The 18,176-nt window shown below is 37.0% G+C and overlaps 1 protein-coding gene across 5 annotated transcripts in view; it reads right to left on the reverse strand.

The window, feature by feature from the left end:
* The window catches only part of ADAMTS6 (ADAM metallopeptidase with thrombospondin type 1 motif 6), a 336,164-nt gene that overhangs the window by 37,847 nt on the left and 280,141 nt on the right, over positions 1-18,176 (reverse strand). For all 5 annotated transcript variants that reach the window (XR_015555122.1, XM_087443329.1, XM_087443330.1 and 2 more), the window contains one exon: positions 6,020-6,224. Coding sequence is in view for 4 of the 5 variants with exons in the window: in XM_087443329.1 (XP_087299455.1) it covers positions 6,020-6,224 (205 nt within the window). In the remaining variant the exon portion in view is untranslated. The remainder of the gene's footprint in view (positions 1-6,019; positions 6,225-18,176) is intronic.

An 18,176-nucleotide genomic window follows, 5' to 3' on the forward strand; every position in this document is an offset into this window, starting at 1 on the left:
GACAAAATACTTTCAAATACATTACTCTTACACAAATTTTTGAGAATTGTTACAGATAAGGAAAGCTTAAGCAATTTAAAGTTAAACAGATAGAAAGTGGTAGAGCTGGAACTAAATCCTAAGCCTTCTGACCCCTCCTTTAGCTCTTAGCATTGGAGAAACAAAGTCATGAGAAGTATTAATTAATTATTATAAAAAGTAAATTGAGGTAAAGTACAAGAGGAAGGAAGGGTACTTCTGACTTTAGGGAGAAAGGCAGGAACACATAGGATGTATAGGGAATTCAGTTTTAGTATTTTAGGCTATGATTAGTTCTCTATATTGGGAACATTTATTGAAAAATACATTCCCCTCTTCCCTTCACATTTTAAAAGCATGCATATGTATATTAAAGCCTGGGACATATATCTCTTGCTTATTCTAATATCTTTTTCCAGTAGGAAGAAGCTTCTGCTATTATCTGAAGACTGTAGTAATATGCAGCAGTCTTTCCTAAGAGCCTTTGCCAAAGTCCTGCTTACAATTAGGGGAGGCAGACAAGACAAGGATAGAAAATTCATTCATTTGTATCTGAGAAGTCCCCAGGAAACCAAAACCAAAACAAAACAAATAAGATTGATAATAATAGGAAGAAGAATGAAAGAGAAAGCAACACTAATATTTATTTATTAAGTGTCAGGCAGTGTTATAAGTCTTTTGCGTGTTGTAATCTACCTCATTCTCATGGAAACCTCCTGAAGTACTGTTTTCACATCCATTTTAGAGGTGGGAAACTGAAGCACTGATAAGTACAGACAAACCCAGATAGCAGGTTCCTACTAGAATAAAACTGTGAAAGATAAATGTACAAAGACACAAATCCTCTGTGCGACAACGTGCAGTCATATGCAAAGCTGAAGATACAGTGACATCTTCTACTGAGACACGAAATAATTTTAGAAAATTACAGCCAAAACTCCAGTAATAAGCCAAGGATATTCCATCCTGTAGCACTAGAAGTAGAGAGATAATCAACTGGATTCTCAAAATAGTGAATGACTGAAAACTACATTTCTGGCACATTCTGATTCAGTGAATACACCAGCCCTGAGCCCTGCAGATCTAGCCACAAATATTACATGTCTATAGTCAGAATCTCAACTCTGATCTCTGCAAATATTATACTTCTTAAGGGTGATTATAAAATTAAATGTTTAAAAATTACTTGTAAAAAAAATAGTAAAGGCACAGGGACCAGCTTTGTTCTAAGTAGAACTCTATCCTGCAAATTCTTGTGACCTTAGGTCAGAGATGTTCAAGCAGAGATGTCCCTCAGCTTGTTTTTATTTTTACCTCTTCCCTTTGCTTTATTTAGCCTACATTTCTTCTTTGCCTCTCTTTAGCCTTCTGATAAATAAATATGTTTACCCATCTGACAGCCTCAGTTTTATTTAGCTATCTGAAAAAATAAGAAATTCTAGAAAAGCAAAATGTTGCCATGATTATGCATATGATTAATAGGCATTAACTTGATTACTAATGTTTCAGAGATAATCATTGGTCTATACCCATGTAAAGGGTATATTTTTGCACTTGTTGACTATGCAGTAAAATTCAATAGCGATAATTATGGCTGGCCCCGTGGCTTAGTGGTTAAGTGTGCACGCTCCGCTACTGGCGGCCTGGGTTTGGATCCTGGGCGCGCACCGACGCACCGCTTCTCCAGCCATGCTGAGGCCGCATCCCACATACAGCAACTAGAAGGATGTGCAACTATGACATACAACTATCTACTGGGGCTTTGGGGAAAGAAAAAAAGGAGGAGGATTGGCAATAGATGTTAGCTCAGAGCCGGTCTTCCTCAGCAAACAGAGGAGGATTACCATGGATGTTAGCTCAGGGCTGATCTTCCTCACACACACACAAAAAAATAGTGATAATTAGAAATTCAATACTTAGTTCAGTAATAAAAATTCATTTTTTTAGATTAAAGCATAGTTATAAATATCAAAATCCATTCCATTTATTCTCTTACTAAACCACGAGGTAGTTGGATGGAAGATATTATTTCAGGGGACAATCTATTATTTAGCAAAATTGTTTCTCACTATTTTTCCCTATTGCAGGTAAATATCTCTTTTTCCTCTTTTATTCATATAATTAGAATCTCATAATTATTTAAAATCTGACCAGATCATTTGTTTTTTGTTTTTATCTCAATGGGATATAGGAGGTAATTTTTATGAGAGATTCTTTTATGCTTTAGCTTAATGTTCTATGATCAAGAAGCAAAAAACATAGTTTGCAGAAAAAAATATTTGAAACCACACCAAGGAAAACAATTTGGCTCTCACTTGTAAAGAATAGAAACATTAACGTTTTAGGGTTAGACTGAGTTTTCTCTGGAGAGGTGAGTTCAATTCTCTTAGTTATAGTACCAAGTAGAACCTAGGGGTTAGCAAGGTGATGTCGCAGTTGTCTTCTAAAACAAAGCACAGTCCCTTGTAGGTAGATTCCCCCCCCCCCCCCCGTCTTTCTTAAGTAACGCTACCTAAATGTAAGTCCTATAAAGTCAACTGAGTGTGATGCCAGTCATCCACTTGTCCAAGAGTAAGTACAAGAAACAGACCTTTTCCAATGGGGCATTCTGTGGGTGTCAAAAGAAACTATTCCAATACATCAAAAGAATGGTTTAGGATTGCTGGAGCCCATCCACAGTATGCAGCAATGCTTTTAAGAGTTACTTGCCAAGAGAGGGCAAAAACAGAAAACCATTTAAGTCCAACAAAGCATGGGTGATCCCAAGAGTGGAGCTAGATTATAGGAAATGCGAACGCCATGGCTTCATTAGATTCACAAAAGGCTGCCGAAGAGCCATTTCTCACCAAGGTAATTTGGCTTTTTTTTTTTCTTTTACCATAAGCACGGGGTGGGTTTCACTAATGGGGAAAACGAAAAAAGGGTTCCTGGCTTTGCAACAATGGAAATTTTTTATTAGAGCAACCAGCAAAGAAAAGGAAAAGGTCAAAGGGTACATTCCTCTTGCTGCAACATGTTTTCACCAGTTGAACCTCACCCTTGTGATTAGCAGAGCTCAGACAGCTGATAGTTGGAAGTGGGAAGGGGGGCAGAAAGAGAAGGGAAATTTTCACGGGCGTGTCAAAAGAATATTGTGTGAAATATTTGCAAAAGTAAACTGAAAGAGATTGAACATTGCCTGCTCTTCTGCTGGGACCTCCTCTTTTCATTAGTAAGAGGTTTTCCATTCCTCTAGGTGGAGGACGCTCCTTGTTCTCACTTTGTTCTCCATAGCTACTCAAACATTTATTTCACTTAATGCTCTTTACTTTTATTCATTTTCAACCCATCTAGGCAAGAGGTGAGCTTCCTGATAAAGTGGGGAAATGGAAGTGTGAGTGCACCCCCTCTTTTGGAAAATAAACAGGAGAGATCTTATGGGGCAAAAATCACCTCTTTCTTCCTGAACAAAGGATGATGATGGTACTGATGGTGTTCAACTAGAATCTTGGAGATGGTCATGGCAGCATTTCTTGGCCTATGCTTACCTCAGAATAGTTTTCCTGCTTTCACTGTGGAGAGACAACAGCAGCTACCAATGCTTTATCCAAGGTGGTAGTCCCAGCGTAACTCACTCCGTGCCCTCAGCATCACTTCTTTCCCCTAAGCTTTGACTCAGCCATCTTAAAGAAGATGGCAGAAATGTAAGTAAAAGCCCCCTTAGCTTATTCTTATTCCTTCAGGCAGCCTCCAGGAGTGCCTAAGAGCCTCATAGAGCCATTTGAGCAAGTCACTTCTAAGACTGGATAGATAAGAATCAAAATTCTAAAAGTAAGGTAAACTGTAACCTATATGAGGTTGAATTAGGAAGAAACCCTTAAAATGGTAATAAGAATGGAAATATACAGTAATATACATAAGCTATTTCTCAAGGTAATTATATTTGGTTGTTTTATGTCAAAATAAAAATACAACGATACAGAAAAGTGTAGGTCAGGAGACCAATGTGAAATGAGTCTGCACATGTGGAGGTTTTACTGTTTTTGTGGTTAGCAGAAATTTCTTCTAGTTTCTGCTTATCAACTTGTCTGTTTTCCTCCACTTTGGTAGAAAGATAATGTGGTATAAAGTTCTGTATTCAAGCCTTCTTATTACTTGTCACTATTTTATTCAATCTTATCTTCCATTGATTCTCTAAAACAAATCCTTTTCTCCCATCCTACTTTCACCACATGATCTTTGTGTTTCTATTCAGTTGTTTCTCTTATCAGGAACACCTTCTCCAGCTTTCCTATTCTCTTCCCTACTTCATATCCTATACTCAAACTGTCAGTTTAACTCCCATCAACTAAAAAGACTGTGATCCTACCCCAGGCTATTCTGACCTTCTTAGCTCTGCATTTCTATATCACTTATACATTTATACCTCACAATCCACCATTTCATTAAACACTGCCTTATATCATTCTCTAGTTGTTTCATAGATATTTCTTATTTTCCTAAGCTTATAGGATTATTTTGTATTCTCTATAGTGCTTATCCCATTGTACTTAGTAAGCACTCAGTCATACTTACTGACTTGACCTGAAACCCTAAAACTGTTGCAGCCAATCATCAGGTCTTCCATTATGATTTTCCAACGACAAATTTGTCATCATTGTCAATGACTATTTATGGACTTCTATAAGGGTCTTGGGCACTGAATTGCAAGTAAAATAATTACTTACATGTGTGTAACTCTGTAGAATGTCTATTCTTTATCAATGGATTTTATCTTTCAAATGAGTGTGGGAGTTAATCCACCCACTATTAGGGAACAGAAGAGTTCATACTGTTTTCCACAACCACTGAGTTATGGAAATATCTCTACATTTGATTGAAACACACATAAAAGTTAGGTGGGCAGAATGTAATTACTGAAGCTGGAGTATGGCCAGGAAACTTAGGAGAACACTCCCAATTCCTGCCAAAGATTCCATAGATCACCACCACTTGTCAGAATCTCCATTTCCATGTACCATCTTAAACACAGTCCGTCTTTTAGCCCCGTGCCTCTAGCAAAATAAAACCACTCAAGCCATAAGATTCACGGGGGAAAGTTACATCCAGAGGTTCCTAAAGAACAATGTTTAATTTGTTTATTTTTTAACAAACTTCTGAAGTCTACAGGAAATACCCAAAGCAAGTACCACAATGTTTCCAGCGGGAAATGCATCCTGTTTTGCTAACGTGGAAGAATGACCTTTAGTTATATAGCCAGGTACTCCTTTTTAACGTTAACCAACACTACAGAAGGATTCAGCTCTTCTTTGGGAAATATGGAGAATGGTACAGTGTGTATATGTGTATGTGCAGAATGAGGAGTCAAGGAATAAACTCTACCTCTTTCTTTTGCATAAGACCATTTTTCTGTGGCCTCTGGATTATTTTAGGCTCTTTTATATACATATATGCCAGAAAAACATTATCTTAGTCAAGTCTTCCTCACTAATCATATAAGTAGAAGTAATGATAAAATCTAAATTTGACTTTTTGGTATATTATAACCCTCAACCCCATGTTTCTTCCCCAGATGCAACAGAAGCAATTAAAATGTATATAGATACATAACAAGTGATCATAAATTGATAAAGACTCATATCTAAGAGTTTTGTAGTTAGGCTGGAACATTACTTGGAAAAAAAGATATAACATATCACTAATTCTGAGCCTATGATGCTGTTCAAGAATGGTAAAGAAAGAGAAAAACCACTTATATGAGCACTCACTATAATATTCTTTCAAATTCACTTTAGGCTTATTTTTAATCAAATTGATGACTAGCTTCTCACTGATTTCCCTGACCCAAAAAAACCTTACTTCCTGACAAGTAGCAATAAAATATAACATGGCCAAATTCACTGTTATGCAGTCCTTACTTGTTGAGTTCTAAGATGCTCACATGCTCAGGTGTCCTTAATATTAAATGCTTTGGTACTGATAGTTAAGACATCTCAAAACATACAGCCTCAGATTTCCTTACTTCTGACCAGTCCAAAGCCACCCACTGAGGTGGACATGACTGGTTATTGCAGGGCTCTTTTTCAATAGGCCGGTGTGTTAAACAACCACTGTAGTCCAGTGTCTCCTCCTCAGAAGGTCCAATCTTCCTGATGCAGAGCACTGCCCTTGTGCGCATTCCACCATCACAAGTCTTGCTACACTCCAACCAATCCCCAATGAACCACCTGCAGCAAGAAGTGGAAGAAACACAGAAAAGCATTTTCTCAGTGCAGCCAGAGGTTTTCAGCTGAGCGAAGGCACTTGTATCAGTGGACTACATCTTTTTCCTCGAAGAGCTGACATGTCAGTGTTGGTTGATGTGACAAGTGGGAGAACTGCCAAGGAAAAGATAACTCACTGTCAGTTGCCTTCTAAAGTGTAGTGCATGGGCTTGGGAGCAGGCAGAACCCAGGTTCCAACAAGTAATGCCTTATGTATTTTTTCTTTTTGGCTGAGGAAGATTCACCCTGGGCCAATATCTGTGGCCAATCTTCCTCTATTTTGTATATGAGCTGCCCCCACAGCATGGCCACTGAAGAGTGGTGTAGGTCTGCACCTGGAAACCTAACCCTGGCTGCCAAAGCGGAGCGTGCCCAACTTAACACTAGGCCACCAAGGCTGGCCCTGCACTATGTGTTATTGTTGTTGTTTTGGGGCGGGGGAGGAGGATCAGCCCTGAGCTAACATCCATGCCAATCCTCTTCTTTTTTGCTGAGGAAGATTGGCCCTGGGCTAACACCCATACCCATCTTCCTCTACTTTATACGGGACGCTGCCACAGCATGGCTTAACAAGCGGTGCATCGGTGCACGCCCGGGACCCGAACCTGTGAACCCCAGGCCGCCAAAGCAGAGCATGCACACTTAACCACTGTGCCACCGGGCCAGCCCCCTGCACTATGGGTTTTTAAACCTCTGATTTTTCTCCTTCTTTTTTATTAATTTCTAAAATGAGGATTACAATATCTATCACAATATTGTCATGAGGATTAAGTAAGTTAATATATATGAAGCTGTTAAATGTTTAACAAATGGCTCTTCATGGGAGGTAGGGAGTCCTGATTTGTTGCATTTGTCAATTTTTGTGGCATAAATACCTGACTATCACCAATTTCAAGCTACCACCTTGACATACTGAACATGAACAAGAGAAGACACGCTAATAAAAGGGTCTCAGGAGCCAGCACTAGCTGGCTTAAGCACACCACTGAAAGCTTCTAATATTGTGTCTGGCATACAACAAATAAGAAACAGTAGCTGTATTATTACGTTGAGGCAGAGTCTCCCACAATTAAGGATTTTGTGCTACATGACCACAAAAAGCTAGAGATTTGTTTTCTGATTCCCATAAATGAACATCAGGCTCTGCAGAAAATAGAAGACCTTTACTGTCCTTCCAGGGGCAAGGAAGGCCAGGTATCCATCCTGAAGACATGGACGTCTTTAAAAACTTGCACCAAGTGCAGAGCCCTGAGCTAGCTGTATGAAAACATGGAGTTCCCTTGCTTTGACCTGTTTACTCGTAAAAACACTTCTACACACCTAATGTGAGAAGAAACTAAAATGTTTTAACAAAATGAACATGTCTCACATTTCTAGGTATACCACTCTTTTACCCTAAGGTCATAAATGAACTTTCATATATATAGATAATTTCAGGGGTTTTTTGGTGTGTGTACTACTTCTGCAGGACTCACTCTCTTAGGCACATTAATTGGTCCAAGGGATGTGAATCATGATCCAAATCAGACCAATGAGAATTTGGCTTTACAATTTTTACATCTTGACTAGAGCAAAAGGGATCCTTTCCTTTTCTGCTCACAAAGGTATATAAAGATATAAGAGCTGCAGGTGGCCATGTTTCCTGTCAAGTGGAATTAGCTGATTTGAAAGAATGCACAGGAACTAGAGAGTCCTAATGGTGTTTGAATCCTTGGTTTCCAGCCATTCCTCAAGCTAGGTCCACTCTTATACTTCCCTCAGCTTTGTTATGTAAACCAATAAATCCTCTTATGTGCAGAAGGTAGCTGAAGTTGAAGATGTGTTATTTCCAAACCAAGTCCTAACTGATATATTATTGTATTTAATTTAATAAATACATGCTGAATGCCTACTATATTCAAGGCCCTGTGCTTTGTTTTATAGAAGAAGAAAGTAAGACCAGTGTTAGGAAAATGGTTCTCCAAAATCATGAAAGTAGCAATGATAGAACTAGGACCAGAGTACCCATCAATTGCTATTTCCACTGAATTTCATTTTTAACATGGCTAAATAGTAGAATCTAGGTTCCGAGCATGAGGTCACAAGACATTTTCTTCAATCCATGATTATAAATCGTGCAACTATCCTCAATGGACATGCTCATACTGGGAGACTACCCAGAGAGAAGAGTATGAAAGCCTAAGAACACATTTTGCACTATTTCCATGAGTTTAGCTCATTATGCCAGTTTTGTACGTGGAAGATAGTATCTTAGTGAAGTCAGAGTACTAATAACCTAAATTTGAGCCTGTACTTAGCCAAATAAGCCACAGTGGCTTTGTTCATTATTATTTATATTATTGTTACTCATAGAGGGAAATCAGCATTTAGAAATATTGTAATTAATCAGTTTCTCAAACTTAAAATATATCTCTTCAAAACCTAAAAGATTTCAACCTAAAATTCATTTGAAGAATGAAAATTTAATCCTGAAAATCTAACATTAACATTTTTTTCTAAGTCATTTTCCAAAGGAGATTTAAAGTGATTTTCATATTCTTTCCATTTTGTTTTCCACAGATGAATATGATCCCAAGTTGTTAGTACCATTTTTGGTAAAGAGGAAAATGTGTACTGAGAATAATAACTTGCATGCCAGCCATAGTGAAATTCTGATTCAATTCTCAACAGTGATTTCATCACTAAGATTAGGGGATAAAACAGAAATGTGTATAACTCAGCCACAAAAAGTCATGATCTCATTAGGTCTCATAATGTGAGAGGGATGGAGGCCTTCAAATTAAACACAGGTGCCCAGAGTAACAGCAGTGACTCAGGAGGTGTAGCTGTTCTTTGCTGCACAAGGTCAGGGCCACCTCTGCCTTGTTATTCTTCCTCCTCCCTTTTATTGCCAACCATCTCTTAGCCTAGATGCATCACTCTAGCATTTAACTTGGAATGTATGAAAGTAAAAGTATTACCTACCCTCCCAATTTCCCTTCTGACTCTAACTCTGATTTCAGGCCTCACATTCAGTTCCTGTTGCATCTTGATTGCTTACCAAATCATCCCTTCTCACGTCTCTCTAAAGGATTAAATCACACCCTAGTTATTTAAATAGTTTTGCAATTTTACTGTTGCATCTACTTGTCTCAGTCTCTCCACTCTCCTGTCCAGTTTAAGACACACTGCTCTCTTCACCTTCACTCTCCGTGTATTTGACCCTCTGATGACATTCTCCTTATTTCTCTTTTTTTCCTCCAAGTTTGGTCATGAAAATATGAACACAAAAATTCTCTCTGGGAATATCAATTGCTGAATCATTATAGTCTGAACAATACCAGGGCTGTTTCTTTTTGAGCTCTTCCCAACACCCAGTGATCAAACTGTCTTCATCCTTACACGTGCCTTCATATCCATTAGACGCTAACAATTAGTGGGATTTGTGTTTGAGTGTCTGAAATGAGTGGCTTGGTGCAGCCTGTGTAATCTGATCTACAGTATCCGTACATTAATAGAACAAACAATAAATACTGGGGGGAGGGAATAAAAGAGACACTATAAAAAATTTTGCCCCAACCTAGGTTAACCAGAAAGAACCCATCATAAAACCAGAATATTATTTCTGCTTTTTAACTTAAAGGAAAATGGCAGAGCATGTGAAAATAAACTGATACAGTAGTCCCCTCTTATCTTCAGGGGAAGATTCCAAGATCCCCAGTGGATGGCTGAAACTGGGTAGTACCAAACACTATATATGCTATTTTCTTTTCCCTTAAAGGAAGCACTTGACAGCTTCTCTTTGGTGTATCCAAATTGCCAGCATCACCACTCTTGCATTTTGGGGCCATTATCAAGTAAAATAAGGGTTATTTGAACACAAGCTCTGTGATACCGCAACAATCTGATAACCGCGACAGCTACTAAGTGACTAATGGGCGGGTAGCGTATACAGTGCGGATACGCTGGACAGAGGGATGATTCACATGCCGGGAGGGAAGAAGCAGGATGGTGCGAGATTCATCATGCTACTTAGAACTGTGCGCAATTTACAACTTATGAATCATTTATTTCTGGAATTTTCCGCTTAATATTTTCAGACCTCGTTTGACAGCGGGTAGCTGAAACTGCAGAAAGCAAAACTGCAGGAAAGGGAGGACTATCATAGTAGATATTTGGATTAAAAAAGAGAGAGAGAGAGATTTCCCAGCCTCTGTCCCAGAGTCAAATGTCTAATTATCAACTCTTTTTATAAACACAACATAGCAAAATAAAAAAAGTCTCAGAATTTGACAATAATATCTTTACTCAAAGAGAGATTCAAGTATGTAATGTATTAACTACTTACTAAGATACTGAAACTTTCCTAGTTTTTAGAAAAACTTTCTGAACAAAAGGTTGGTAAAAAAAAAAAAATGTGCTCATTCCTCAGCTAATTGGAAAATGAAACTAATATTAAGCAGAATCCTCTATGCCCTAAACATTCCATAGTTGAGATATTTTTCTAAATTTTAAAAAATTAATGTAATAAACATCCCTGAAATTGTAGCAGTTGAGAATGTGTCAAAGAAACAAACAAAATTGGAAGTATTAAAGTGCTACCAGACATTTGATTTGTAACTTGCAAAGTTAAGTGATGTCTGGTATACAGGTATAATCTCATTTTATTGTGGTTCACTTTATTGCACTTCATGGATATTGCGGTTTTTTGATTTTTTTTTCAAATTAAGGTTTGTGGCAACCCCGCATCAAGCAAGTCTGTCAGTGCCATTTTTCCAACAGCATCTGCTCACTTTGTATCTCTGTGTCACATCTTGGTAATTCTCGCAATATTTCAAACTTTTTCATTATTATTTTATTTGTTATAGTGATCTGTGATCTTTGATGTTACTGCTGTCATTGTTTTGGGGCACCATGAACTGCATCCACTAAAACAGCAAACTTAATGGATAAATGTTGTGCGTGTTCCGACTGCTCCACTGACTGGCCATTCCTCCGTCTCTCTCCCTCTCCTCGGGCCTCCCTATTCCCTGAATCACAACAATATTGAAACTAGGCCAATTAATAACCCTACAATGGTCTCTAAGTGTTCAAATGAAAGAAATAGCTGCATGTCTCTCACTTTAAATCAAAAGCTAGAAATGATTAAGCTTAGCGAGGAAGGCATGTAGAAAGCCGAGATAGGCTAAAAGCTAGGCCTCTTGTGCCAAACTATTAGCCAAGGTGTGAATGCAAAGGAAAAGTTCTCGAAGGAAATTAAAAGTGCTACTCCAGTGAACACATGAATAAGAAAGCAAAACAGCCTTATTGCTGGTATGGAGATAAAGTTTTAGTGGTCTGGATAGAAGGTCAAACCAGCTACAACATTGCCTTAAGCCAAACGCTAACCCAGAGCAAGACCCTAACACTCTTCAATTCTATGAAGGCTGAGAGAGGTGACAAAGCCGCAGAAGAAAAGTTTGAAGCTAGCAGAGGTTGCTCCATGAGGTTTAAGTAAAGACGCCGTCTTCATAACATAAAAGTTCAAAGTGAAGCAGCAAGTGCTGATGTAGAAGCTATAGCAAGTTATCCAGAAGATCTAGCTAAGCTAATTAATGAAGATGGATACACTAAACAACAGATTTTCAATGTAGATGAAATAGCCTTCTACTGGAAGAAGATATCATCTAGGACTTTCATAACTAAAGAGGAGAAGTCAATGCCTGGCTTCCAAGCTTCAAAGGACACACTAACTCTCTTGCTTGGGGCTAATGCAGCTGATGACTTTAAGTTCAAGTCAATGCTCATTTACCATTCTGAAAATCCTAGGGCCCTTAAGAATTATGCTAAATCTACACTGCCTGTGCTCTATAAACAGCATAACAAAGCCTGGATGACAGCGTATATGTTTACAACATGGTTTACTGAATATTTTATGCCCACTGTTGAGACTTGCCACTCAGAAAAAAGATGTCTTTCAAAATATGACTGCTCATTGACAATGTACCTGGTCACCCAAGAGCTCTGATGGAGATGTACAATGTGATTAAAATTGTTTTCATGCCTGCTAATACAACATCCATTCTGCAGCTCATGCATCAAGGAGTAATTTCGACTTGCACATCTTATCATTTAAGAAATACATTTCTTAAGGCTGTAGCTGCCATAGAGAGTGGTTCCTCTGATGGATCTGGGCAAAGTAAATCGAAAACCTCTGGAAAGGATTCACCATTCTAGATGCCATTAAGAACATTCGTGATGCATGGGAAGAGGTCAAAATGGCAACATTAACAGGAGTTTGTAAGTTGATTCCAACCCTCATGAATGACTTTGAGGAGTTCAAGACTTCAGTGGAGGAAGTAACTACAGATGTGGTTGAAACAGCAAGAGAATTAGAATTAGAAGTGGATCCTGAAGATGTGACTGAATTGCTGCCATCTCATGATAAAATTTTAACAGATAAGGAGCTGCTTCTTATGGATGAGCAAAGAAAGTGGTTTCTTGAGAAGAAATCTACTGCTGGTGAAGATGCTGTGAAGATTGTTGAAATGACAACAAAGGATTTAGAATATTATGTAAACTTAGTTGATAAAGCAGGAGCAGGGTTTCAGGGGATTGACTCCAATTTTGAAAGAAGTTCTACTGTGGGTAAAATGCTATCAAACAGCATTGCATGCTACAGAGAAATGAAAGGAAGAGCCAATCGATGTAGCAACTTCATTGTTGTCTTATTTTAAGAAATTGCCACAGCCAGCCCAGCCTTCACCACCCTGATCAGTCAGTAGCCATCAACATGGAGGCAAGAGCCTCCACCAGCAAAAAGGTTACTACTCGCTGAAGGGTCAGATGATGATTAACATTTTTTAGCAATAAAGTATTTTTTAATTAAGGTATGTACATTGTTTTTTTAGACATAATGCTATTGCACACTTAATAGACTACAGTATAGTGGAAATATAACTTTTATGTGCACTGGGAAAACAAAAAATTTGTGTGACTCGCTTTATTGTGATATTGGCTTATTGTGGTGGTCTGGAGCTGAACCTGCAATATCTCCAAGGTGTGCCTGTACCGGGAAAAACATCACCAGAGATTAGCATACCCTCATCTGTAAAATGATGGGAGTTGGCCTACATTTCTATGATTCTTCCCAGGTCTTAAATTTTGGAGTTTTATAGAGAACTCTGATGAACCTTTTTCTACACTTAAAATAACAGATTATAGTCGTCCATGAGTAGGGTGCAGTGACTCAAAATAATTGTTAAACATTATATCATAAAAGATGCCATTAAATAAAACCTAGCACCTGGGTAAAAATCTCTCCCCAGTCTGAGCATCCTTTGCAATTTTGCTCATAACTCTCTTATTATATTTAACATATGTACCTTCTACTATAGTTATTTTTTAATTTATTTACCAAACTAGATTGTCCTTAGGAAAAGGAACCATTTCTCCCAAAGCACATTGCCTTCCACGTTGCAGTTGCTTAAAAAATGTTTTTTCAATTTTTGGTCACAGTATTATCACAATATATGGTACTCTATTGTTTTCACCTTTCTGATTTTCACAAATTTAAAAACCACAGTATCATACAGGAATAATGTTCGTATCCAAGGATTCTTCAGTGAGGTCATATATAGAAATATTCTTGCTATTAAAAGACAGCATGGTCAAAACTGAACTCTTGGCCTTTCTCTTCAGATTCCAACTCAGCATTACTTCCTTTTCTCATGGTGGGGCACTAGCTTCCTATCAGTCATGCTCTTTAATGTCAACTCCTCCCTTTTCCTTTTGCCAATTATTTAAGCCTCTGTCAGGAATCGCACCATTTTCACTCAATTCTTCTAGAATCTTGTTTTTTTCCTGTCCCAATCTTGACTACTATACTCTTTCTCATAAAAGAGTTGCTGCTTTGAGCACATTAATTTTTCCCAGTAAGGCTTCCTCTGGCTTTTTAAGGTCTTCCAAATAAACACTTATTATTTCTCTACCAAAGCCTCTTTTGTCTATTCTTCCTACTCCCCTCTCATTTTCTTTATACAACACAAGGATAAATCTTACTGCCCTCTATTTTCCCATACTCTACTTATAAAGTCTCCAATATGGCTAAAAGACATTTGAAATACTTCATTATTTGAAAAGATGCTTTCTGATAAAAAAAATACCACTTAGGATTTTAAATTAATGGTATTAGGAAAGCAATAATACTTGAAGATAAATATAGATCCTTTCCTCAAAGCAGGCAAATATACTTCAAATAGATTAAAGTTAACATTAAAAAACAATTTGAAAATATAATCTTAGAGTGGGTAAGGCCTTACTAAACATTACACCAATGAAATAAATAAAAATGTGATAGTTTTCCTATATAATATTTTAAAACTTTGGTAAGTAAAACTAGATCATAACACCATAAATAATATGGAAAACATATGACAAAGTAGGAAAAAGTACTTGGAACACAGATAATAGATGTAATATCCTTAATACATTAAGAGTTCATACAAATCAATAACAAAATTATAAATACTTCAGCAGAAAAATGGGACAGGTCATGAAGAGGAAAAGCAAAAAAGAAATAATACAGGGGGCCACTGAACATAATTTCTCAATGTTCAGCCTCATCTGCAACCCAATAAATACAAAATAAAACAACAATTAGATATCAAGGCTTTTTTCCCCATAAAATAGTCAAAGATTCTCTTTAAAATAATAATACCCAGTGTCGTTCAGTTCAGGGAAATGACATTCTTATATACTTAGTGAAGTATACATTCACATATTCATCCTGGAGAACAATTTAATAATGTGTTTCAAAGACTAAAATATATTTCCAGTAGAAGCAGAAATTCTATTCCTATTCATTTAGCATAAGGGCATAATTATAGAGAACAAAGTTTTAGTCGCAAAAAATGGTTAATGCTGTGATATTGTAAGGGATCAAAAGCTAGAACGCAGCCAAAACTGTTCAACAGTGGAAAACCGATTTAAATAACAATGACATACCTACCAAATGCTGTAGAAGATATTTAATGTTCAAAATATGTTGAGAACTGACTGCAAAGTATGATAAATAGTATAATACCATTTTGTTATATACACATGTCTATGTAGACATAGAAAAAGACTGGAAATATACACACCAAAATATTAACAGTGGTATTAAAGTATTATAGGCATTTTGAATTTTCTTCTTTTTATCTGCATTTAAAAAAATTGTATGCTTTAATATGTATTACAAAAAACAAATACAATGATCACATTATCTATCATCTGAAGAAAGGTATCTCCTTTCCTTTCTTCCACACTCATTTAAAGTCTTATTGAATTTATTTTTCTACGATTTTTATGTCTATAATACCAATGTCTGAGAATCTTCTTATATACAACAACTATTCTAAAGAATTAAGATTTCCTCTTTCATAGTTGAATTCAAAGGAATTTGAATTTTCTTAATAAATTAAGAAGGAGCTAAGAAAAAAATGGAGTAATAAAAAGTAATATTTTAAATATATTTCTTTAGCTCTTTCCAAAAAAGAAAACTGTCAGCCTAAATTTTCTTTCTCATATTCTCTTTTTCTTTTTCAAATTCTATTCTTTCACCTCCAAACTTAAAAAAAGTTAATAAATAACTTTTTATTTCAGAATTATAAAAGGAAAGGAGATAGGAAACAATTTTAATTACACATGTTAATTCAAATATGTCAATTACCTTTAAACTGTTAAGAAAAAAACTCCAATGTAATACCCAGTCCCACAATATATGGGAGGGAATGACCAACCGCTGAAATCTCAAAGGATATTCGAATAGCGTTTAAGCTTAAACAAATAAAAAAGCTGATGCCAAAATAGAACAGGTGTGACCACGCCCACTCAGATGCCTTAAATGGCTGATCAAATGCCAAATATCATACTTAAAATCCTGAGTGTCAGGGAATTAACTTGATGGGTTGAGACGTACAATTTCATGAAAATATGTTGAAGTTACTGGAAACATGGGAAGGAACAAAATTAGCCTATGATTTTTGAGCATCACTTTGTTTTATATAGTTTTCCAGTTTCTCTTGAGTTAAATATATAAACATAATTGGCAGAAAAGAGGAAAATTAAACATCTTGTCTTTATAATACATATCACAGATCATATTTCTATATTTTACCATTCCTGGATCTTAAGGAATTAGTTACACAGTGATCACATTTTGAAAAGAAGAGACATGAAATTTAAAAAGTCTTAGAGTAAAAACTTCTATCACTCTAGATTCCTTGTGCTCCTCATTTGGTAGCCACTGCCCTAAACTTTTCCAAGAGATTAGTAGTGAATATCTCCCTTTAAGATTCAAATATCCTGGGCCGGGCCCCGTGGCATAGTGGTTAAGTGCTCGCACTCCACTGCTGGCGGCCTGTGTTCGGATCCCTGGCACGCACTGACGCACCACTTATCAGGCCATGCTGTGGCGGCGTCCCATATAAAGTAGAGGAAGATGGGCACGGATGTTAGCTCAGGGCTGATCTTCCTCACAAAAAAAAAAGATTCAAATATCCTGGCAGACACTGACTCTGGACAATGAAAGTTCATAGAGCATTATTGTGTTGGAACAAATATTAAGAAATGCATCTTGCTTTAACCATATTAGGGACCTGAATTCTTTATTCGTTTTTTTTTTTTTTTTTTGAGGAAGATCAGCCCTGAGCTAACATCTGATGCCACTCCTCCTCTTTTTGCTGAGGAAGATTGGCCCTGGGCTAACATCCATGCCCATCTTCCTCTACTTTACATGGGACGCTGCCACAGCATGGCTTGACAAGCCGTGCGTCAGTGCGCGCCTGGGATCCGGACTTGCGAACCCCAGGCCGCCAAAGCTGAGCGCGTGCACTTAACCGCTACACCACCGGGCCAGCCCCTCTTTATCCATTTTAAGTCCCAGGTTTTTGTGACTCCACTGTAGCCATTTTCAGGAAAAGGGATTGCTTCATTATAGAGCTTTCCTCTCCAGTTCTAGAGAGCTTGGGATATATAAATTCATTTGTTTACTGTCTTTTTCTTTATCAATTTCATGTTGGAATAATTAGTTAACCAGAGGGATAATGGTTACTCTGATTTCTCAAAGAAGAATAAAATGCCATTCACACATATTCTGTCTTGCAGTTGTCAATGAGGCAAAATCCCTATAAAGATCAACATCTTCATGATCAACTTAGCATCTTTATCTTTTTTCACATAATCATCGCCTTTTGCTCAATCAAGAAACCTTCCTGTTCTTATAGATTATAAAGTATGGCTCATTGACATCAGGTCTCATATTTTTAAATTTTACTTTTTTTAAAGTCATCATTAAGATGAATGTGTTCTCTCCTTGTGCTTCCCTTTACAGTAAGCTGTAATTGCTAAGTTAATCAACAGAGAGACTGAAGTATACCTTAAGGCCTATGCCCAACTCACAAAAGATAGGATGCCTTAGTGGACAGAACTTAAAACAAGGTCAGCAAATTAAAGTACTGATATTCCATTGCAGAATATTTCTAGATCATTTTAAAAGTCTTTAGGGCTTTAGGATATTTATCCTAAATATCTGGAATAGAGAGGACTGCACACGAATCTACTGTATTTTATTGAATCACAGATACCATTATTTTATGTACCATTAAGAAAGAAAAAAATAATGCTGATTATTATTGTAAGCCACTATCAACTGCCAGATGAATCTCAATTTCAGAGATATTAAAATGTGAAAAGATATGTGCCTTAGAAGTGATGAAATAGGATAACTTCCAGCACTGTGTCAGAACCAACTCCTGAAGTTCCTGTCTTAAAGTAGGTAATAACTGAAACTTATGGATAAATAGGAATCTTTGCTCAGTGAAAGGGGCATCAAAATTCCACCCTCTGTGATGTTTTATCCCCTTTTCTCAGTATAGTTTATTAATATCATATGAATGTATGTTTCCAAGTATGAAT

The sequence above is a fragment of the Ceratotherium simum genome, chromosome 18, assembly GCF_057802395.1.
Source record: "Ceratotherium simum simum isolate JZ-2026a chromosome 18, ASM5780239v1, whole genome shotgun sequence".
Classification (NCBI taxonomy): domain Eukaryota; kingdom Metazoa; phylum Chordata; class Mammalia; order Perissodactyla; family Rhinocerotidae; genus Ceratotherium; species Ceratotherium simum.